Below are 23387 nucleotides of genomic sequence, written 5' to 3'. Positions count from 1 at the left end.
TACAAATGGAAGAAGATGTTTAAATCACAGACATGTATAGTCAGCTGAGCCTTCAGATAAACACAAGTTTATACGTACAGTACCGCAGGAGAGATGTTTTTATGCCGTTAAAAAAAGCTATTAAATCGGGGAACATTCCTCTGGTGCATGTTTACAAATATCGAATCGTTCAAAATCCAGGTTTTGTAGATGAGAGCCTACATCTGCATCTGGCAAACCCTACTTTCCCTTTCTATTAGACACAGCAGGAATAAAAAACAAAACACCCTGACAGTCCACCAAAAACTGCATTATCTGGAAAAACATGTTAGTATTTTAAAACAGTTAACTTATCTGTTTTTTTTCTCTACATTCGACCAAAATCAAGGCATTTCACTTGTTCATTTGCACATCTAGTTTTACACTCGCCTTGATAATGAGCTACTGCTGGAGTCATAATGCATACATCCTATACATTATTTATGTCAGACACACCGATACAAATGTAACATAAAAACCTCCCGTTTTGGATGTCAAAGAGTTAATCAGGCGGTTATCAAAGAATAACTGGGCCGGGGCGCTGTACAGTAAATCTCTGAACAGAGTAACCCTTGGATTTTTATACACATAACCAACTGTACAAATCATACAATAACACTCTGGAAAATTAGGCTTTTTTTTTTTTTTTTAGAATCATAGTATTTTATCAATGCTTTTCTATACACGTACTCTGTTTATCTCTAAAACAGCCCTCCCTTTTTCATGTCGGCTTACACATCGTTTATGAGCTGAATTAGCAGCTGTGTTAAGCATAAACACACATTCACAGTCCAAATGAAAAACTGTTGCGATCTTTAATGCTAGAAATTCAAGATGCCCCTCAAATCTTAAAATTTATTGCAGCTCTTTACGTCTGGCCTGGAGATACTCTGATAAGCTTCTTTGAGGCCATTTTTAATGGAGTGGAGAATAAAGTTGAACACTGACTGCATTCTGAAACGTGAATCATACAATCTGATATAACTATGGAGGACTATAAGTGCCAAAATAAAAAAAAGTAAGAATACATTTAAATAAATAAATTTAAATTTTATTTATTTTACATTTTTTCCCTTTGCAACCTAACCCCCCTTCTATTTATTTCTGTATATTTCCCTTATTTTGTATTTATTTCTACAATTGCCTCAGTTAAAGTGGGATCAGCTTTTTGTCAATTGGTTAATAAATGCCAGTCTGACAACAGAAAAAACTGCCTAGGGAGATCATTGAAGAACTGAAGATGCTATATCAGCCTGTCACATTTTATAAATTAACCTTTGCTTATATTAATTTTAATATAATTTTAATTGTATTTCATCTATATACATTTTGTCATTTATGCGCTTATTTTTATTTTGGCACTTTCAGTCCTCCATACAGGATAAATACATTCCTTTAAACCTGAATGCAGAGGCAGAGGATGTCGTATTCCTTTTACCTTACCGTCACTTGTAAAGCGTAATGAGAAGACTTTGCCTTTTTTTTTTTGGTTAAATCGTTCAAGCAGATTGCATGTGGCTGTGTGATTCACAGTTTACACTCCTGATACACACACAGACACCTTTTAGAACCTCATCTGGCTCTACGAGTGCAACATCTGGCAACATGTCCATCAGTCCCGCTGGCCTGTGTGGACGCGCAATGACACTATGAGGGTAAAGTGACAAACTCACACACACAAACATATACTCTAACACACTCTGACGCACAGGCTTTATGCCACACCACATTTCGGTTATGACACTGCTCTTCTGGAGGTGCTGTAACTCAAGCTTGTGCCGCCGCTCTTGTGCGAGATCTTGAGTGTCGTGGCAACCGTCAGGCTTGGTGTCATGGCAACAGGGAAGCTGGATGTGGCTGCCGCTGCGAAACCGACTGTCGCGGCGACGGATGGGGGCGGCTCGTTCGGGCATCCGTGCTGGAGCAAGATGTCGACACACTCTTGGCTGCCAGCGCTGTGAGCCAGAGCCAACGCTGTCTGGCCTTGAGCATCCCGATACCGAACATCGCAGCCATACTGCAGGCGGGAAAAGAGAAGAAAGCAAAGTGGATTAGATTATGTAATAATCCCATCCTCCACACTTCAAGGAAGTTTTAGAATGTGTAGGAAAAAAGTTAAGCCTGAACAGGATTGCCCTAAATGATGTCAGAAAGGTGCGATTAAGAGAGCTTTTGTACCTTTCAGACATTTAGATCACCTTCAGTTGTCTGCTGAGTCATCTATTTAGACCACTTTTGTTCTTTGCTGAGTGAACGACTCAGAGGAGGTAATTTTACCATTTTTGCACAGCTCTACAAAATGGTTTGCTGTGATGAAGAAATTTATAATCATTACCTAACCAAGTACCTCCACTGCAGCAACATCCCTATATATTTTTGAGAATACCTGCTTCGTAGCTGGACCAGTGTAAGATTAAAAAAAAGAGAGACAAAGGGAAACAAACCCAAATTAGAAGCTGCGTCATCACCACATCAGCCTGCTGACAGGCAGCGTGCAGGGGGGAAGCGGGCAGCCGCAGAGCTAAGAGCGACCGGGAGGAGCGTGCCAGGCTGAGAGGGGCATTAATGTCCTCCTTAGTGCAGTGGGCCAAAAGTAGCAGCAGCTTGGGGAGATTGTGCTCCATCACTGCCAACAGAAGACGGCCAGATAGAGTGATGTCTGGGCCCTCGCTCGTAGGAGGAGGCAACGGCGCCACAAACAGTTTCTGCTCGTATTTGGCTCTTATCCACGATTCCCGCTCCTCTCTAGACAAGGACAGAGAAACAAGTGAGTCATCAGCATTTACAGCTGACAGATGACAGCACTGGACTTTCCAGTGGACTCAGAGAAAGAGCTGCACAGCTCATGTGTCCATACTGTAAAAAAAGAAAACTTGTGTATATATATATATATATATATATATATATATATATAAAGATGATTTGTCCTTACCGTGTAGCATCGGGTGCTGGTTTACGGTGGCCCATTGTGCGTGCCTCCCATATACTGTTGACCATGTGGTTGCCGATAGCACTGAGAACCAGCGTCAGCTCTCGTGGCAAATCATCCAGCGCCAGAGAGCGAACCCGTGACAGGTGAGTCCCCAGGTTTCTGTGGATGCCGGAACACTCGATGCATATGAGAGCGCCCAGATTCAGACTGGCCCAGGTCGGATCTTGAAGAGGGAGCGTGCACACAACAAATTAACTTCATTTGAAACTGACAGTCTACCAATTTCATTTGGCTGCGTGCCACTAAAATGCGCCCGATCGGCCATGGTGCACAACAGAAGAGTCTGAGAAATCAGCATAAAAAAAACCTCAGCATTAAATTTAATTTAGATCTGATAAGTCATCAAAATTCTTTATCTGGCCCTCAAACAATACAGAGATCATATGAAAAATGTGGTACAGGTGGGATGTGAAAAATACCACACAAAGGCACATACAGTAAAAATATTTGCATTCACACTCCATTGTCTTATCTCATAGCATGCGGATGAATGACTGTTTTCAAATATGCTAAATACCAATTTAAAAGTTAAAAGTACCCCGCTTTGAACGCTCTAAGGCACGGAAAGCTATTTTCAGACTGTCAGATGGAGGAGGGTCATACCCATTTTCCACGGTGATTGTCCACATTTGTTCTAGAGTCCGAACACAAAGAAGTTCAAGTCTGCAGCAAATTATTTTCTCCTCGCTCTATGCAGCTTCTTACACCAACAACAAAAGAGGTCTCGGCTCTGATTAAAACTTCCAAACGTGAAAGCAAACAGAGCAGTCAAATTAGGGATGAAATAGGCAAGCATGACTTACTGGGAGCGTCACAGTCCACACAGAAGTTGTTGCCCTTTGCATTGCGTATCGCCTGCAGAGCCACTGCATCACTCTGGCTGTTCCTTCGAGCCTGTGAGAGGCAAACAGTAACCAGAATAAATGAACTTGTATGAACTCTCCTGTTTAAATCTATTTCTGCAAAGAAAAAAGTGATGAATGACCGCAGTCATTGTACTGACAGTAACAGAAAGAAAAAAAACAACAACTTAGAGTGGATCTTTAAAAAAAAAATCACTGTTCTTGTTTTTTCTCAAGGAGCTTTTTATCTGCAGGAAGTCTGTAATATTTACCATTTGTCACTGGCAATAAAATGAATGAATGAAAAACTAGATTGCTGTGTGTCAGAGAGTGAATGTTTTCCTGTCGTTTCTTGCCTTGTTTTTGCTGCTTTCACACAGCTGCAGGCTGGCCAGGATCTGGTTCTCGATGGCTTGGACCCAGGAGTCCCTCTCTTCCACACTTTGTGCTTCAAAATGCCACGTCTGACCAGTGCTCGACACAACGAGGAAGTCAAAGTTATCCTCGTCTGAGACAAGAAAGACAATAACACAGAGCTCAGATTTTTTTTTTTTTAATGATTTCTGGATGCAGAAATTTGAGCAGTAGGTTATTAACATCACTTCAGGATCACAGTTGTGCATAAGCAAGGTTTAGTTTTATGCTGCTGATCTGCAGGATTTAATTGATTAATTGTCAATATTTTAAATTAGAAGCTTGACTCTTAATGTGATAGCCTGGCATGTGTGGAGGCAGCGCAGCTGATTTATATTACCTGTCTTGCTTACGTTTCTTAAGCTACCAAAGCTTTTGAGTTTCCACATTTTGCGCTTAGCTGCATAAGAGAAGAGAGAAAATATCAGCGAAAAACACAAAGTCTTCGTCATGTGTAGTAAAGCTACAAATATCATTAGAAACATCCCGATCGGTGCCTATGAAAACATATTTGAAGCTTGTAATCATTTACCATCTGCTTGGCCGGCGGTGGCATCTCCTTTCTGATTCATGCTCTTCTTTCTGCGATGCTTTTTTCTGTCCGTGACAGGGGAGGCAGAGCCTACGTCTTTGGTAGAGGAAGAGCTCGAGATGCCCTCAACTGCAGAGTCTTGTAACGAGCAGACAGGATAACAAACGTAAAATTACTACAACCCTGTTTCCGAAAAAGCAGGACACTGTATGACTTATACACAGAATGCAATCATTCACAAATTGGTGGAAATAGTAAAAAAAAAAAAAATCAAATGCTGAAACTGAGAGATTTTAAGGTTTTTCTATGTTGTTTTTTTTAATAGGTGCTCGTTTTAAATTTGATATCAGCAACACCTTTTTAAAAGGTTGGTGCAGGGACATGTTTACCACTGTGTTGCATCAACTCTGGGCTTATGAGAACTAAGTGAAACAAATGTTGTTGTTGTTTTAAAAGAGAAATATTTTCCCATCCTAGCTCAAAATACTATTTCAGCTGCTCAATATTTCAGGGCCTCATTTGTCATGTTTTTCTTTTCATATTGTTAAATTCGCTTTCAATACTGCAGGCGGCACCTGAGCTCTTTTGCTGTGGAGCCACACAGCTGCAGATGGTGAGGAATGTTTTGTCATGCTGAAAAAAAAAAGCAAGACATTTCCCGAAAATGACATCATCTGCATGGGAACAAACCCTTTGTACGTCTTTCAGGCCAAATGCACAAATATCGTGCCACGCCTTTATGGATGCTGGCTTCTGGACTGTATGCTGATACCAAGCTGGATGGTCCCTCTTCTCTGTAGCTGGGAGGATGCAGTAACCATGCCACCCAAAAATAATTTCAAATTGTGACTGGATGGTCCACAGAATAGTTTCCTACTTTTTCTCAGTCTAGCCTAAATGAGCTTGTGGCCTGAAAAGGTGACAGCCTTCCTAATTTTTTTAAAGAATGTTTTTCTTTCTCTGCAAAGTAAAGATTTTTCTTGCATTTGTGGAGGCGACGTTAATGACAGTGTGCTGTGAAGTGTTGCTGAACCCATGCAGTGAGGGCTCAAAGATCACAGCCACGCTGTCTTCGTAGTTTTGAAACATTTTTAATAACATTTTGTTTTTGTTACATTTCAGAAATTTCACTGTCTTACATGTTTTTAGTCCCATACTCACCAATGCTTTGAGCGTGGTTAGATAGTGTGGAAGGACATCGCTGCACACCTCTGTTACCCCTCAGGAACAGGGCACCACCCAGCCCCTCCATCTCCTCAACTTGCAGGAGACTGCTTGCACTCATTGGGACTACAGGAAGAGTAGCAACCATATAAACAACCACATACTTAATAATAAAGCAATTTAGTCAAACACTAAATGTGAAAACAAACAGTGACGCTTTCTGACACTTGCATGCATTACTGATTTAGTTTCCCCACACACTCTTAAAGCACTTGCAAAATTCCTTATGATGCTGTTTTGTAGTCTTGCAGAGGTTTCACAGCCTGCTGCAATTTCCCCCCGTTTGCACAAATGCTTGACCCCTCCATTTACAACCGTCTTAAAATACCAAGAACAATACGTACAAAGCAGTTCTGCAGCCTTCTTTTCTACATATCTACTTTTTTTTTTTTTTATCACTTCTCTAATAGAAAAAGGTCATCAGGTAAAATATTTCATCTTATCAGCTCCACAGAGAAAAGTACCAGCATGGAGATTTAAAATCTTGAGCTTCTTAGATTAGCCAGACCAAAATCTGTTCAATATCACAGTAACTTTAGATGACATAATTAATTTACACGAGGTTTATTTAAATATACGGTATATAAGGTTTAGCTATTGTGAGACGTCTAAAGATTTTTCCCTCTTTTGTGTACCATAGAGAACATCTTTACCCTCAGCTCCTTGAACGTCTTTGACCCGTCCGTTAAGCCCAGCTGGGGGGGCGCAGGCAGGGATGGCGCGAGGCGGCCGCTTTCCCGGCACCTTCACTGTCACTCGCAGCAGGTCCATCTCTTTCCCGGGGGCATTCAGCATGTAGTCCTGCCAAACCAGACATCAGCCATTACCATTAAACATCAGTCGTGCTTTCAGCAGCATAATGCTCTGGAGCGCTCTGTTAACACGCCGACTCACATTGACACTGGAGTGATAGGACAGTATGCCATCATTGGACAATGTCACATACTTCTTCTTCCACTCTTTGTTGAGCGAGTTCCCACTGCGCTTCAGCAAGATGCCCTTACAGAGGCGACAACACAGAAGACTGTCAATTTATTGCTAATGTCTCAAGTGTTCATTTCACATATTACGGCAGCATAATGAAAGCTGGCTGCCAAAAACACCCACTAACTATTCATCAGGGCAGAATGGGAGCTCACAGCACTTCATCACGCCACACGATGAAATTGGCTTCACACGTCCGAAGTGACTGCTGGTGAGATGTCCTCTGCTGAGGGTCATCTGATACATCATATTTGTTTCTGTATCAAGTGCAAATCGGTGCCCTACCTGTTTGATGGGAATGGAGCGCCCGCTGCCCAGATCGCCCTTAAAGTCTGCGCTCCTTCTGTTTGAGTCGCTGCCTCTCCGGCCCTAAAGGAAGGGAAGGATGGACAATAACTGCATCAGGCAGGAATGGGCAGCTTACTGCTGATTTTAATTTATATTTCCCAGAGCTTCTGCTGGAAAGTTTCTGCTGGCTGTAAAAGCTGGCTTATAAGTGTGTATTTATAGCAACTGGTTCAGAATAATTGTCTGTAGCTTTACATGAAGCTGCATTAATCTGTATTTTTATGCAAGTGTCTAATCAAATGCTTACAGCTCTGGTCACTTATAGCAATAAACGCAGAGAGAATTACCACCCTAATTCTGTAGTTTTCCTCATCTGTATGGCGTCTGTAGGACCACTGTTTAGCTTTTCTGACCCACAGCTTTACTCTTCTGGTTCACTATAATCAACTTCAGCCCCAGACACAGGAGGCTGCTGTTCTGATAATCCTCTGAATAAACTGCCTGCCCAGTGTAAAAAAACACTGACAAAATGAGTGAAGGATTTCTATATATGTGGTGCATTTAGCAGCTTAAAAGCCAGTATGATCCATGTGATTAAACATAAGCATTAATTATTAGATTCAAATGTTGAGTCAGCCAGATGAGTAGGTCTCCAAGGTGATGCAAATATTTGTTAATGCAGGTTTTTAATGACATTTCAGATTGTTTTTCCCATAAGGCTGAATTTTCACAGCATTCAACAAAACCCCAAGTGAATATAATATTATAATTACATTATAGACATAATAGACATTACAAATATGCAATGTTTGTAATGGATATTACAGTACATGTGTCAGAGTCTGGTGGAGGCAGACTGTATATATTGTGAAGAGTGGACCCAAAATGCAGACTCCAAGGAACAGGGAACAAAACTTGAATGTTAACAAAAAGCAAGTCATTTAATATGGCTGGTAAAAAAGGTACAAACAAAGGGCAAGGCAAACTAAAGTAAAACTAACATTAACCTAAACTGGGAGAACTAAACAAACAACAAGAAAAACCTAGACATGAAACTTGGAAGCATGGCATGGCATGGCATGGCATGGCATGGCATGGCATGGGATGGGATGGGATGGGATGGGATGGGATGGGATGGGATGGGATGGGAAGCATGGCGTGGACAACAGACGACCTGACAATGAGACACTGAAAACAGAGGACTTAAATACACAGGAGGTGATTAGGGGAAGTGTGAACACATGGAGGAACAGCTGACTGACATGAGCCTAATGACAGGACAGGGGAAGTGAAACATATATTGAAACATACAATGAACAAAGAACACACGACTCCTTCAAAATAAAACAGGAAACATGAGACAGACATGACAATACAAACTTGATAACATAAGACACGCAGCATGAAACACAAAGGGTGAGGGAAACTTAAATACAGGGGAAGAAAACACAAGGAGTCTAATAACCAAATGAACTTCGCTAATCTAATGAACTTAAACATAAACAACATCCAAATAAACTAAAACTTAAAACGCTGGGTCAACAGACCCAGGAACATGACAACATGTCTCTGCCAGTGTATTGTCTTTGACTGTTAGCCCCACCTATCTCTATATTACTCTGCTCTATATTATTGCAATGATGTGGAAAAGTGTTCAGCCATCCCTCGTGTCTCTATATTTCAAAATAAAGGGTGGAAAATGAGAAAAAGATGCAGTGATATACAAACATAAATGGAAATATGGTATGGCATGATATGTATTCTTTAGCACAGTTTAAACTCTCTTAGGCAAGTTTTCTTCTAATTTCTATAAGTAGTCTTCAGGAATAGTTCTCCAGGCTTCTTGATGGACATTAAAAGCTCCCCGTTGGATGTTGGCTGCCTTTTGTTTTGTTGTCTGTCAGTTTGAGCTCACACTACTTTAATAATGTTCAGGTCCGGGCTCTGAATGATGGGGATCCATTGTGTGTTTGGGATCATTACTTTTTTGAAACAGCTTGTTAGTAACAAAGTGGCTAAAGATAAGTTTAAAATATGTACTAAGAAAGTGTCAAAAAACAAACAAAAAACACATTTCTCTGAAAATCCCTTGAGAAAAACTTCAGAAACCCTGGAGAACTATTACTCAAAGCAACTGCTACAAATCCTGGCTACTTGGAAGCAAAATATAAGGAAATGAGGAATGGCTCAAGACTTTTGCCCAGTACTTATCTAAAGCATGCAACAAACTTTCAGCATCATCAAAATTATATTTTGAACCACTAAGCTTTTCCAATGTGACCGAGCCGATGTCAAGTAATAATTTGCTGCATAGTTACCTGAATTTCTTAATTCCACAAACAGAAAAACGAAGAAGTCAGTGCTTCAGCTTTGATGAGGAAAACAATTTTACTGGAATTATTTTGCATCACTGGACGCAGCTTGTGCCTACAGTTAGCTGATAATTTAGCACGCTGTAGTTAATGTAGGGTCACTTCAGCTTAATTAGCTGTCTGTATTATATAACTTAAGACCACAAGTATGTTCCTGCATTGGGTTTGGTTTGTCCTGCCAAGTGTTTACAGCTCATTTTCTAAACATGGAAACCTACCGAAGGGTTGGCTTGGAGTAAGAAAAAAAGTGGAGGAAAGAAGATTGACAGTAAAAATGCAAAAGGGTCTCTAAGCATGATTGGAGCATGCACTGAGTAAAGTTTACCGCAAATCTCGTGGTGCGTCTTCGGACGCTACGGACCAAGACAGGTGTAGTACCGTCCTGCTTCTCCCCTCTCAGTGTTCTGCCAATCTCTTTGTGACTGATCACAGGAGTGGAGGGAAGTGAGGACGAGTAGTCGCTGCTCTGCCCACCGTTACTCGCCTAAAGAGAGGGAGAGAGAGGGAAAAAAACAGGAACAGGAGGAGGACGGAGGAGATGAAGTGATAATTGAGCAGAAGGAGCAAATAGCTAAGCCTGATACAACAGCATGCACACTTTAAAAATAGCCTGACAGCAAAATGAAATACAGAAAATAGAGTAACAAAAGCTGCTTCTTATGGACAACAGGTAAGGTGCTGGTTTTACCTGTCCTGGAAAGACACCGGAGACTGGGGTGGAGCCTCCAGAGTGGCTGGGAGAATTGGGAAGAGATTTACAAGAAGCCAGTAGGGCAGCTTGTTTCTTAGCTGCCATGATCTTCTGAGCAGCTGTGGCAAAAAACAAACAAACCCAGAAGTTAAATTAAAAAATGAAACATTAGTCCCCAATAAAATTCATATTTGTCCATCCTCTACAGCACCACACACCATATGGTTCTGGATATGACGGACGTACATACCATCCGTGAAGACTCTGTTCACATTGAGGCCGTACGTCGCACAGGTTTCATAGTAAGTGCAGCGCCGCACGTCTGAGCAGAGCTGTCTGGCCCTGGCATCATCTATCACTCTGGGGTTGGTGCTGCTGATCTTATCTGGAATAAGCAAAAATCACCCAACTACAACGAGAGTTCATTATAAAGGAAGCACAGATGCTGAGCGTGAGCATCTTACCCTGAGTGCCGACGACTATGAAAGCGATCTCAGTTACAGGCCGATGGATTGCAAGCTGGTGATAGATTTTGTAAACTTCCTGGAAGCTGGCCTCATTTTCCAAACTGAAGACCAAGATTACTGCGTCCACCCAACTTGCAAACTAACAAAAGGGAAAAATAATAGCAGTCAAAAAGTACAAGAGGGAAGAAATACTTACTCTTATTAAAAATAAGCCCTCAAACAAGTTCAGCTCGATTCTCCACCCACCTGAGGATCCGGGAGTTCTGTCTCTTCTCTGATTATCAGCAGATGGCTCTGACCATCAACTAGCACATCCTTAATATACTGGCGTCCTGGCAAATATTGGAACAAACAAATGTTTTTAAAGCTTTTACATAATAACTCATTTGATATTTACAGCACTAAAATTGTGATTAAAGTGATTAAAAGAATGATCCTGGATCATCTAAATCAGAAACAGCCAGCATCCATCTGCTGGAGGAGACTCAGGTGTCGCTTGTCGGAGATCTGACTTTAATAGTGTTCAGCCTTTACCTTACATTTTAGAGTTGAGATGACTGTTGTTGTCAACTATATAAGTTAAACCAAATCAATCTGAACTGAATTCACAAAGCTCTGCTCTTAATGGGTGGAGATGTTAAACCAACCTTCTGAGTTCTCCAGTGGGAGGTAACTTCCAGTTAAATGTCTGTGGACCAGAGCAGACTTCCCACTGCACAGACCACCCAAAACACCCTGAAGAGCAGAGACAGAGAGAGAAATGATAAATTCAATATTAAATCCACAAACTGATTTGTAAAAACTATAGTCTCCTGCTTACCAGATGTAGCTCTTGCACAGTTTGGCTCATCGTCCATTCTTGACTGCTGGTGCATACAACTGAGGGCAAACGTTCGGAGCAAAAACAGAGGAAGACGGGATTCATCGGTGAAAAGTTGAGTTGAAACACAGGAACAAAAACAAACAAATATATATAACGTGATATAGGACATAAAGCACTTGGGTATTCCTCTGCTTTGAGTCTATGTGCTATTTTGGGTGGTATTGCTCCTCACATTCATTTTTGAGGGGTTTGTGTGAGACGCAGGCAGCCCAGTGACTAATAAAAACTAGCCTAAAAACAGGCCCAATATTCTAAGTTGATAGTTTTTATAGGGGTGTATGTGCTGATCTGGAGTCAGTTCGGTAGGATTTAGTATAAATACATTATTCATCCACCCCTGACCTTTATCTTACCCAAGTCAGGGTTGCATGGGGGCTGGAGCCTATCCTAGCTGTCATCGGGCAAGAGGCAGGGTACACCGTGGACAGGCTGGCAGTATGTCACACGGTTATCATGGAGAGATCATGGAGGCAACCAGTACCGCTCATATTCACGCCCATGGCTAATTTAGAGTCGTTGGTAAACCTAACATTCTGGATCGCGAGAGGAAGCCGGAGTCTTCGGAGAAAACATTTAGACTCCACGCAGAGGGAGCACTCGGCTGGCCGATGGATTCAAAGCCAAGACCTTCTTGTTGTGAGGTGATGCTAACCACTGCATTACTGTACTGCCCCCTAAATAAATAATTTGACTTAAAATATAGATTTATATTTAAACATATTCTTGCTATTTTTATGCAAAATAGCTCTACTCAACCCTTTAACACAACAATTCAACCCTTGGTAACATTTTACAGCAGACTTAGCAACCATGAAGTTGCTTTTGATGATGAGTGAAAACCACAGTTAGTTAGCCTCATTTGAAATAAAAAAAATAAAATAAAATATGACTTTAAGTGTCTCCAGCATTGTTACGGTCTAAAACAGTCACTGGATTCAGTTCAGAGTCAGGATAAAGCAGAAAACTATAATAATAAACCTTGAGTTTCTAAAACACACACAATGTCCCAAAAACACTTAGCAGTAGAATGATTGCTGGCCAGGTTTGGCCTAACTATCTGTGGATCCAACACAGTGAGCAGCATTAATGTTCAAGCGCCCCCATCCACCCTCTGAGCTCAAAGAGGCTGTCACTCCCCCAACTGTGAGCACCCAGAAAATTAAATCAAGTGTACAAATAGGCAAGTCTATACGAGTTAGCCAGCATGGCAGGTATCTTTACTTTACCCTAACATTGTTAAACCACCTTCTTTTCTCCCTCTTACTGTGGTTAACTGGCAAAACCAACCTTAACGAGCCATTAATTCTTTTATTCACCCTCGAAGACTAAAAGAAGAAAAAGAAAAGAGATATGAGCCAGCTGGAGTGAGATAATTCATTTTATTCCCTGTGCAGTTCCCCTCATTTCATGAATTTTATAGAAGTCAGTGTCAACTGAAACAAGACCGAGTATGCCACTCGGTGCTCTGTGGTATCGAGAAGATGAAACCTGATTCAAAAGGCTTGTGATGGAAGATCGTTTGCATAAGAAAGTCAAATAACCTAAAGTGGGTTAAGATTTGAGTCAAATATAAGTCACAGTGTTTCAGAATTATTTGTAGAAACACGTATGCTCATGCAGCATTCTGCGAAATAATGTTTTGTTGAGTAATCCTCTAACACTGGACTCAAGGAACACATAGATTTACTGCACTGGAGATTTTCCTTGTATGAAAACAATCTTGAGGGCTGACTCTGGGTGTACACAGTTTGTTGAAATCAGTTTAGAGGAGGAGAGGAGACAGAAAGTAAATGTCTCTTTATGATAGCTAACTCATAATCAGCATCATTTTAAACTTGCGGCAGACGTCGGACTCTAGAGATGAGCGCACTAAATCCTCCGTCTGTTAACGTTGTTATTGTACAGAAAATGTGTTCACTTAGTTACTAGGCATCTATTTTTGTTCAAAATGTTGATGAGCCACTGTGAATTATAATCTCAATTCCCTGTTCTTAGCTGACAGGATTGGCACCAGGTGTGTTCTTCTGCTGCTGTAGCCCATCTGCTTCAAGATTTGAGATGCTCTTCTGCATACCTCGGTTATGACAGTGGCTATTTGAGTCACTATTTACCTCCCATCCTATATTTCATTCCTGAAGGAACTGTCTGTGAAAAACTTTCATACACAACACACCTTCTTTCATTGCATTTTTAACAATATATTTGCTACATTAACCACACTTTGTGGAATGACTAGACCCTGCAAAAACAGCTGTTTGTGTTGCTTTCCTGTCACTGCCTCTTAGCGATATGAACATCACCAGAACATTATGAACATTAATTCTCAGTCAACTATGATGACTGAGAATTATTAAAAACTGTCACGGTGATAAATGATGGCGAGAGTATGGCCAAATGTACCTAGTACATTGGTTAACTGTCATCATAATACCAAATCCTGTACTGTGTAATTCTATCACTCAGTGTAACCTACAGTCACAGGCTGAAATAATATTTTGTAGAGTGGACAAATTACATGATAAAAACTCTTTACCAGCAGCACAGACAGCAGTATTAGTGTGGGAGGTAGAGTACCAAGGCAACTGTTAAAATGTATTCTTATTTTTGTTCCTCTGTAGCTCAGCCTTTAATTTAATTCTGAGGTCATGGATATATTTCTTTTCCAGACTCTACAGAAGTATAAATCACAAGTCACTTAATCTGAGCTGCAACATTTGTCTTGAAAGAAATGCAAGATTCAGCAGGAATATTATATAATAACCTCAACTAGTTTCAGGCTTTATACCAGTGAGATCTATCTATCTATCTATCTATCTATCTATCTATCTATCTATCTATCTATCTATCTATCTATCTATCTATCTATCTATCTATCTATCTATCTATCTATCTATCTATCTATCTATCTATCTATCTATATACACATATATACATATATACATATATATATATCCCTATGGGCTGAGGAATTGGCAGCCAAAAGAATTCTTTAAAACAAAGAGATTTTTAAAAACTTTAATTCATTTACAATTTTATTATTATCTCCAGCTTTTCTTTTACCCTTTAAATGCCTTTATGCGCTGCATTATAAATAAAGCATATCTTTGTAGCGAACAGGCTCTGGATCTGGTTTTATGGCTGAATTTTCCTTTGTTTTATCTTTGACAGAAAGATGTCGGTGAATGGACATTGAAAAAGAGAGAAAAAGAGGGGCAGACAGACAGAGCCACAGAGGACACATGTGCAAATATGAAGCTGAAGGAACAACACAAATCCCCATCAGCGGGGGCAAAAACAATGCGATAGTGCTTACAGATGTACAGTGATGAGGAAACTGTCTCACCAGAGACAATGACACAGACATTTCTTGCACACGCACACACGCGCGCGCACTCTCTGAAGCTGGCAGGTCACGCTGAGCTGGGTGGAGCGAGCTGCAGCGTCGTCCTGGTTCCACGGGGACACAGATACTAACTTTAAACCGACTCCACTCTCCCTCGTCCCCATCTTTGGGCAATCCCCCCCACCTGCACCCACACTCCCCTCCATCAAGAGCGTCACACCACAGACCAAATAGCACCTCTCGCGGCTTGCTGTTGCCATGGCAACTCCATTTTCCAGAAGCCTCCATCCAAGCCTGGGTCTCTATACGATAAACGGTCTCTCATGGATACAGCGACGTGTGTGAGAGGCATGGAGACGTGATGTCCACCTGAAAACACGAAAGCATCTCACATTCTGCCGGTGTTGGCCAATATTTTCTGCATCAAAATCACCGAGTTTGTCCGCCAGCAGAACGCTGACATTTTAAGCTGCAATTACAGACTCATCATGACACAACATAACGCTGACAGATGAATGGACTGCATTTGAAGGCTGATTAACTCCACGCACAGAGCAGGAAGTGGCGGGGACCCGCTCCCCTCGCTCCGCCGATGAACACAGCTCTGTGTATCCCAAACCTTAATTATTCATGTCCCACTTACTCCCGACAAATTATTCAGGGCTTACTCCAAATCCTACACACCCTGTCAAAGATTTTTTTTAAAGAAAGAAAAAAAATGAAAAATTGATAGAGTTGCATCATGACACTGAACACATTTCTGTTTGTTTGATATCCCAAACATAGAGTCAAAGCACTCAAGACACATGACAGCATTTTCACATGAAAAAACCCCATCTTTGCTATTTACTGCTGTGATGGCCTCAGCTTTACCAAAGAGGAACAGCTTGTACACATTTGAAACACTCTTACTTTAAAAATCTCTTTGAATCTCTTCCCCTTCTCTAAGAAAGTTTGCTGTAATTTCCCCCCTCTTGCCATAGGTTTATAAATTCACAGTGACCTGATATTCTAATCACCTCTCCATCAGATATCCTGCAGGCCTACATCAGATCCAGCTTCTATTTTTAACTAAGATATTAACTTGACATTTACTTTTTACACTGCAAATCTAATGATTACCAACAAGCTTGTTTTCATCATCTATCACCATCTTAAATAGATGATTGGTCAATAAAACAAGGTGATATATTTAAATTGCTTCTAAGGTCCAAAACCGCTAAACACAAAGAGAACAGCGAATAAAAATGTGAAATGGTTGCAATAACTATCAAAATTGTTCATTTTTACCAGTTTTTGGACAGCAAGTTTTCTATTAGCAGCACAAATTCATTACTGTAGCTGTGTTTTTCCCACTTGTGCCGTGAAAGAGTAATTGAATATTGAAAGGACATATACCACTTAACCTTAAAAACAAATACTCTTCATCCATAGAAAAACACTCAGGTATTTATTTTCTATGTCCAGATACAAAAACATCATTATTTGCTTTTCGTTGTAATTCTTATAAATTCTCAAAGGTATGCTATTTCCTCAGATGTTATTATGATTGCTTCTTCTTCTTCTTCTTCTTCTTCTTCTTCTTCTTCTTCTTCTTCTTCTTCTTCTTCTAGCTACTCCCTTTAGAGGTCGCCACAGCGAATAATCTGCTTCATCTCCGTACCCCTAGCATCCTCCTCTGTCACACCAACCCTATGCATGTCCTCCCTTCACTGCATCCACGAATCTTCTCTGTGATCTTATTCTTTTCCTCATGCTCCTAGCAGCTCCGTATTCAACATCCTTTGTGCAGTGCACTATCCACTATCCCTCCTCTGCACATGTCAAAACCATCTCAGCCTTCCTCTCTAACTTTGTCTCCAAACTGCTCAACCTGAGCTGCCCCTCTGATGCACTCATTTCTAATCTTATCTCCCATGATCACCTCATATGTTTATGACTACATATTTATTATTATTCCACCCTAAAACTAATCTCAAATACACCAAGAGCCCACGAATAAGTGGAATTGTTTCATCTGATCTCACTAAATAGGAAAAGTTACCTATTAGCTTTAAGTAACTGGAACATTTCTAGCCCTTCGGGTGTTACCTACCATGCAATACAACAATAGTGACAAAGCTCACTTGTAAAGGTACCACATGTTCATGTTAGCTTTTTTTATTTTTTATTTTATTTACACAAGTCTTCTATTTCCCCAGAGAAACATGCAAAGGAAACAATTACAGAAGATGTTTCACACAAATCGTTAAGCCAAACTAAAGTAATGATAATGCATTTTTTTCCACTATACTTGTGTCTGCGTGGAACTTTCACCAAGTGCTTCACATAAATTAAACGTGTGAATAAATAAGCGAGCGCATTCGAGCATAACTAAGAGGGGGCGGTTTTGTTTTTTTGAGGGGTTTAGCTCCACACAAACTCCAGAGAAGGCAATATACATGGGTAATAAATACGGGACCCTACTTAATTACACAGAGTAAACTAATCATCTTAATTGGCTAATTTTTTTCCTCCCAAGGGACTGCTGTTGGGTGAAACAAAATATATCTGAAATGATTTTTTTGTTGTTGCCACTTTTACACCAGAGATCTCATTCATATTGTTCGCCATGTACAACAAACTCTGATTCTTAAGCACGTGTTAATTTAGGTCTGGGTCTGTCAAAAGAGTCCAGAAGAGTGAGACTGTCAAATAAAGGGGTGCTGGTGTGCTACTGTTTACAGCATAGGTGTCAAACTCTGGCCCGCGGGCCAGATTTGGCCTGCAGACTAATTACATTTGGCCCGCGAAGCCATACCAAATTACTATTAGAGCTGGCCTACTGGTATTATACAGCTAATATATATATTGTTTAGTATAAAGCTTTGCTTGTTCCATATTCAGTTTTTCAGCAAACGTGTTTGAGTCCATAAGAAAAGATTCATTCTTATATCTGGAGGAATAAATATATTTCAATATATATTAACGTTAGCCCGCGACTTTGTTTCAGTTTTGAATTTTGGCCCATTGTGTATTTGAGGTTTGACACCCCTGGTTTACAGCCTTCATTTGCATTTGTATGAAGAGATAGTAGATTCATGAGGTTGCCTTACCTTCCTCCTCACTCGAACCTCTCTCCACAGGTGGATACAGCGGAGGTGGAGTGTTGACGCCGGCTGGCACGCCTGCACTTTTGGTAAAAATCCCACTAATGAACTTGAGCATCTTACGATCACGAGGGGGAGGAGGAGGAGCACGGTGGATTGTTCCTCCCTGTCCCTCCTTTCCCTTCTTCAGGTCCTCGGAGAGGCAATGTAGGTCGCTGTTGTCCAGGGTACGACTTGTGGGCTTTCTCTGAGCCCTGGACATGTCGGTAGCGGATAAGGAAACAGAAACTGTCTTAAATCTCTCCCCCTGAGGGCTGTCCCGGGTCATTATGCCTGAATATCCTCCACTGACGGGAGCTCCGGGACGGATGAGCGCCCCCCTGCCATCGCTGTCGGCCCAGGACGCCCTATAAGGCCCCATGGTTGTAGCTGCTGTTAAGGGGGACTGGTCCCCAAAGCGGTTATCCCTTCTGTCCAAAGTCTTTGCAGAGTGATACAAGGTTGTTGTGTTGGTCTCTCTGAACTCCCTCCATGCAGAGTTACCTCCTGCGTGGGATCTCATCAAGACTTCAGGACGTGGGCTGACCTGTGATGGGACAGAAAAGGGGAGGCTGCAACGTGAACGACCGCTCAAGTCCGCTCCATTTTCACCCTTTAAGAAGAGCATGGGGGGCTCCCGGTAGAGCTCAGTCTTAGGGCGCAAGGCATCTGAGCGAGGTCCCTCTCTGCGCGCAGTTCCCTCTGTGGTAGTTCCTCCGTATACTTTAACCATTTGCTTGACAGGTGGGTGTTCAAAAGAAGCGTCTTTGCTCTTACCAACCGATACAGTGTCTTTTTGGTGTCCATCCCTCCTCTCAGGCTTCCCTCTGTTCTCACTAGGGCTGCCATACTTGACCCGCACCTGTTCCACTTCCTCTTTTACTTCTGTGTTTTCTTTTTCTGCCACTTCCAAACACACAGGTTCTTCCTCCCTGTCAGGAGTAATGTTCAGCTCCTCCTTCTCCTCCTCTTCCTCCTTCTTAGGGCTCCCTTCCCCCTCTGGAAGAGCCTCCGTCTGGCTTCCTGCTACATCCTCTGGCAAAGCCTCAACCTTCACCAGAGTGAGGGATATGAGGTAGGTGGTGCGTCTCTGTGGGTTGGCCGCTTTGCTCATTGGGACAGCAGACCTCAGTGCAATGACACCTGCTCTCTGACCTCAAAAGACCTGCACACCTCGGTCATGGCAACCAGGATGAGACTGAAGACCAGAAGAAAAAACAAAATCAAATACAGATCTGATCAAATGATGTGTGGCAGATTTTGGCTGATGTCGGGCTAATGCACTTGACAGTAGTCCAAGTTTGCTCTTAAAACCTTAATAAAAACAGGAAGTCAGTAATAAAAAATAGAGGAACACTTGAATTGCAAATTTATGGAATATATTCAGAAGGCTGACCCACTGGTGAAACAAGTCTAGACTGTTTTTTTTTTAAAAATGCCTCCATTAATCCTCTTCAATGCACACCACTACTACTGGTCTCTACCACTGATTCATTCATAATCCTTCTCCCTCTCTGCCTTGCTTTCCTTCTTAAATTCATTTATTCAGAGCAAATCTGACACAGAGACACATGGATGGATCTAAATAAGGTATATCTTTCCACAGAGTAGGTGTCCCTGCCTCAGATTTCAGCCTGGAATTATGCAACAGTCTATACATTCATGACTGATCCATTTCTTGAATAGGGCTAATATTAATACTAGCTGTATAATGCCACCCTACTACAATATTTGTCTCGGCTTTTGCTCATATCATACCTTCTTTTTTTTCTCTCCCCACTGAAGAGTATCCATTCACGGCTTCGTGCACATTTGATCTGACGAAGAAATCATCCTGCCGCCGGATTACCATTCATATCAAATGGCACATCAAACAAGGCTGACAGAAAAGAGCTCCAACTGAAGATGAAAACAGGTGAAAGGGGAACAACAAAATGGAAATCATTCACTTGTCACGAAGCGTCTGGCAGCTGGAGCCTCCGATCGACAATGTCATGCATAAAATTATGTATGCACAGTGCGAGGGTCACTGAGAGATGCTGAAAAAACATCTGTTGTTATGTCTCGAGAAAAGCTAAAAAAAAAAAAAAAGAAAAAAGAAAAAAAGAAAGAGGGATAAAGTAGCCCGATTTCCACAACCCAAGCAATGCTTTCTTCTGCATGTATGCCTCCTCTGGAGAGCAGCTCCTCTCGGTCACTGCATCCTCTCCTCCGAGTGCCTCATCCAATTAGCAAGTCAATAAAATGTGTCTGTGAGGCAGAGGAAGCCCACCAGCTCACCACAGCCCCTCCTCCTTTTTTTCCTCCTTCTTTCCTCCTCTTCTCACTGCCACAGAGCCATGGAGTCCCCCTGCTTACGCGCCGTTAGCCTGCCGCACAACCACATCCACGCTGGATACGGCTCGGGCAATCAGGCTGGGGAATGAGCAGCTTGCTGTGAGGCGGTGGTGGTCCTTGCCCACCTTCATCACATTTTCTTTTTATCTGTGCCGACACACACACACACACACACACACACACACACAAAGAGAGACAGGAAGGAGGGAAAAAAAAGCCTCAGCTCTACTCCTGCCAATGCATCTGCTCTGTCTCTAGCTCTTTCTCTCCGCTCTCCTTGTGAGCAGCTCCTGCTTTCTCTCTCTGCCTCACTGCATGTCCTCTTTGAGTGAGAAAGTAAGGATGTACAGGATGGATCGTTTCTAAAGGGGAAAAAAATTAGAAAGATATAGAAAATGTTAAACAGAAGATAGGTTTTTGAGGGAGGGAAGCTATCTACAGTAACAGCAGGAGAAATGGAGGGAAAACTCCAAATATTGATGATAAGTTAGGTGGAAGACATCAGAGAAGATACAAGATGCGGAAGGACAAAAACATACTTTAGAAGTAACGCAATGCACAACCTTCAGGTAGAAGGTCCTATTTTGTCTTGTCTCTTAATCATGAACCTGTCAGCATCAACAACATGACTCAGGGATCAAGCAAACGGCTTTCTTCTCACACTTACATTTAAACCTCAGAGTCACAGTTGTTGTTGTCTCGATTAAAAACAGAAGATCGAGCCGTAAAACCTATGGGCATCCGTATGTTATGTTAAAGCCTTTGTGGTTTTAAGATATTTACTAAACATATTGTGATTTATTAAGGCTGCTGAAATTATAATAGTAGCATCATAATCAGTTAATAATGAAAAGTAGAGTTTCTTTCAGCAGCAGTACAATCACACACATTGAAGCTAACTCTGGGACTAATAAAGGCTCTCATCTCATCTCATCCTATCTTATCTCATCGACTTAAATCTTCGCTGGCATTTTTGTTGCTCATTTTTTGATATGTACTTTATAATTTACTTGTTAACCGTTCACTTTGCTTTCTGCACATATCTGGAATGATATCTATTCGTTTCCATACTTAACTAATACGTAAAAGTCAAAAATGGCTATTACTCATATACAGTATGTGTCAGATATTTCAGTTGTGCTAATAATGGCGCTATTTTCAAATGCCTGTTTAATTTTCAGGTTTTTTGAGTGTTTTCTTTGTAGCCACAGGTGGTTGCCATTTAGGTGGAAATCATGGAAAGTTAAAACCCACGTTTAAAAAGCAGAACAGTGTTTAATATGTGGTTTTGTGCTTACCTGCCAAAACATTACATTCATATGTCTTTACTTAATTCACATTTTTCAGCCTTGATAACATTTAGAGCTTTTTGCTAACAATGGGAATGCTGCAAAAGCACAAAGTTAACTGTTAATGTAAATGTATTCATCTAACCAAATCAAGATAGACCTGGGGATTTAAATATTGCTTTTAACAGTCTAAAACACTCTATAAACGCATTTCTTACTAGTGCCTATTGCTATTGTATAGTACTGTGAAAAAGTCTTTCAGCCAACTCTCATTTCTTTATAGTTCACATCCAAGCAGCTGGACTTTCTTGCAAAGTTTAAAATGCTTTTGAGCAATCTGTGCTTTCTGAAGGTCTTTCAAAGTTTTCTTTACTGTTTATTTGTTAAACTACTTCACACTGACCTATGAGTCATTCAAGCATTAAAAATGCGCCTAACTCAATGGATGCACTAATGTAATGTCTACATGAGACAAATAAAACTTCATTCAAATAAAAGAAAAATATAAAAAAGTATTTTTTCCCCAAATTTCTTTAGATATAACTACAAAAATGTCACAAACAGCACAGTTTGACAGGCATAAAAATCACATTTTTTCTCATGTAAGTTTACTCCCAAAGTAGAAAACATGGCACATCTCGGCATGCTGTGCAGCGTCTCCTTAAAAAATCTGAAGAAACTGAACACGTGCAGAACAAATGAAGAAGTGGCAGGCATAAAAAAAAAAGAAAAAACAGTATCTGAAAAACCCAAATCCTCTTCAGTTGATCCATCTACTGTTCTCTAAAGCTTCAATGGTCTCAGTGGAAAGGTGGGATTATTAAGGCATCCTTAAGAAAGTGAAGGAGGCAGAAAAATGCCAAAATACACAAGGACTCGACTAAAAATCAGTGGCAACAGGTCTGATGGCGTGATGGATCTGAGACATCTTTGGTTCAAATTGTCATCAACAGGTATGGAGGAGGTGAGGAGAGAGGTACAGCAGCCATGTGTAAAACACAGTGGAGGCTCTGTGATGGTTTCAGCCAGTGTGTTGGAGTTTGTGTCAAAACTGATGGAATTATGAGTGATTATGAATTTATCTACCATGTAATACTGGAAACCTTCACCCAGTAACTTTATTTTTGAAGCATACCTAAATAGAAAAAACACAGCAAAACACTATCAGTGACGGATCTGCTTCACCAGAGCCCAAACCTCAAAATTATTCAAGCAGCGAGAGATCATCTTGACCAAAAACAGAATAAAAAGCAGAAAACATCCAAAGAAGATCATTGAATGCCCCTCAAGAAGTCCAGAGAACTATTCCCAAGACACTACTTATAGCAATGATGACGAAGCTTGCCTAAGAGAGTTCAGGCTGTGTTGATGATTAAAGGTGGTCATACAAAATATTAAATATTACGAACTCTGTTTTGCCTTAAATACTCGCACTTGTTGCACTGAATCAGTCCCATTTACCTAACAAAAATAAAGAAGTGAGGGGGGGCTTTCACAGTACCGTCTAATTGAATATGCTAACGATGGCACGATTCACAATTTTATACCTCATGTTCATTCAAGAAACACATTTCAGTCCATTT

At 41.0% G+C, this 23387-nt stretch overlaps 1 protein-coding gene across 1 annotated transcript; it reads right to left on the bottom strand.

Moving 5' to 3' along the window:
* LOC101475024 (arf-GAP with GTPase, ANK repeat and PH domain-containing protein 1) lies at positions 1-20751 on the bottom strand. The gene is made up of 20 exons (XM_004544986.5): positions 19937-20751; positions 18146-19376; positions 11645-11703; positions 11472-11559; positions 11071-11156; positions 10822-10963; positions 10608-10742; positions 10355-10476; positions 9992-10150; positions 7292-7375; positions 6917-7021; positions 6676-6823; positions 5960-6088; positions 4799-4936; positions 4607-4666; positions 4209-4360; positions 3814-3904; positions 2951-3173; positions 2463-2763; positions 1-2035 (listed from the first exon to the last, which is right to left on the bottom strand). Exons 2-20 carry the CDS (start codon positions 19290-19292, stop codon positions 1754-1756), a joined length of 3651 nt encoding a protein of 1216 aa, XP_004545043.1. The 5' UTR covers positions 19293-19376; positions 19937-20751; the 3' UTR covers positions 1-1753.
* Positions 20752-23387: the final 2636 nt, after the last annotated feature.

The sequence above is a fragment of the Maylandia zebra genome, linkage group LG5 (genome assembly GCF_041146795.1).
Source record: "Maylandia zebra isolate NMK-2024a linkage group LG5, Mzebra_GT3a, whole genome shotgun sequence".
Taxonomy (NCBI): domain Eukaryota; kingdom Metazoa; phylum Chordata; class Actinopteri; order Cichliformes; family Cichlidae; genus Maylandia; species Maylandia zebra.
This window is presented reverse-complemented; position numbering and strand designations above follow the sequence as displayed.